Source organism: Plasmodium reichenowi, assembly GCF_001601855.1.
Source record: "Plasmodium reichenowi strain SY57 chromosome Unknown, whole genome shotgun sequence".
NCBI classification, from domain to species: domain Eukaryota; phylum Apicomplexa; class Aconoidasida; order Haemosporida; family Plasmodiidae; genus Plasmodium; species Plasmodium reichenowi.
This window is the reverse complement of record NW_017962300.1, coordinates 1-843: the sequence shown is the minus strand read 5'-3', so window position 1 is coordinate 843 and position 843 is coordinate 1. Positions and strand designations below refer to the sequence as shown.

The 843-nt window shown below is 20.9% G+C and overlaps 1 protein-coding gene across 1 annotated transcript; it reads right to left on the bottom strand.

Moving 5' to 3' along the window:
- Positions 1–32: 32 nt before the first annotated feature.
- Positions 33–799, bottom strand: PRSY57_0012100A (rhoptry neck protein 5; the record flags this gene model as incomplete). Its single annotated transcript, XM_020114202.1, has 4 exons — positions 33–155; positions 266–346; positions 512–577; positions 725–799. Coding segments are annotated over 4 exons (345 nt in total), but the record flags the coding sequence as incomplete, so codon positions are not given.
- Positions 800–843: the final 44 nt, after the last annotated feature.

Sequence of the window (843 nt, the reverse complement as noted above, 5' to 3'; positions counted from 1 at the left end):
TATTTATTTATTTATTTATTTATTATATTTACCCTTTTGAATCATATTTTGAATTCTATATTTCAGACGAGGTAAGTATTTTTGAAAAAATGATATGTCGTGATTTATCGATGCTTTGTATGCCTTCTCGAACATATAACTTAAAATTATACTTCCTGAAAGGATAATCCAAAAAGAAAACAAAAAAAAATATACATACATACACACATATATATAAATATATGTATATTATTCCAACATTCTTATTTATTCTTTTGATATTTACCTAGCTGTCCACATACATCAGTGTGCATTGGGGAAATGTAATCATTGACAGAGTCATCGTATAGTTTTAATAATTTGCTTGCTAAATCAAAAAACATACATACATATATATAAAGATATAACACATTATATATTACAGTATTATATTCATATATAAATATATTACAAGTAGTACAATATTAAGACAAATGAGATAATAAAATATAAATATATATATATATATATATATATATTTATTTATTCTAACCGTTCAGATTTTCCGTTATAAATTTCTGTACTAATAAATCCATTTCAAGTTGTTCAATATTGGCATCTTTCAGAAAAAAAAAAATATAATATAATGTAATATAATGTAATATAATATAATATATATATAATTGATGGGAAATATTATCTTATGGGATCCTCTTATAAATTGAATATATACAAGATGATACATTTCTATATTTATATTTTATACCTATCTTTTTCTTCTTCATATTTTTTTTCTTTTTACGTGCCTTTTTAAAAAGTTTATTCATAATCTTTTGTATGCCTGAAAAGGAGAATAATTTTGTTCATGTATTATTTTTATTGATG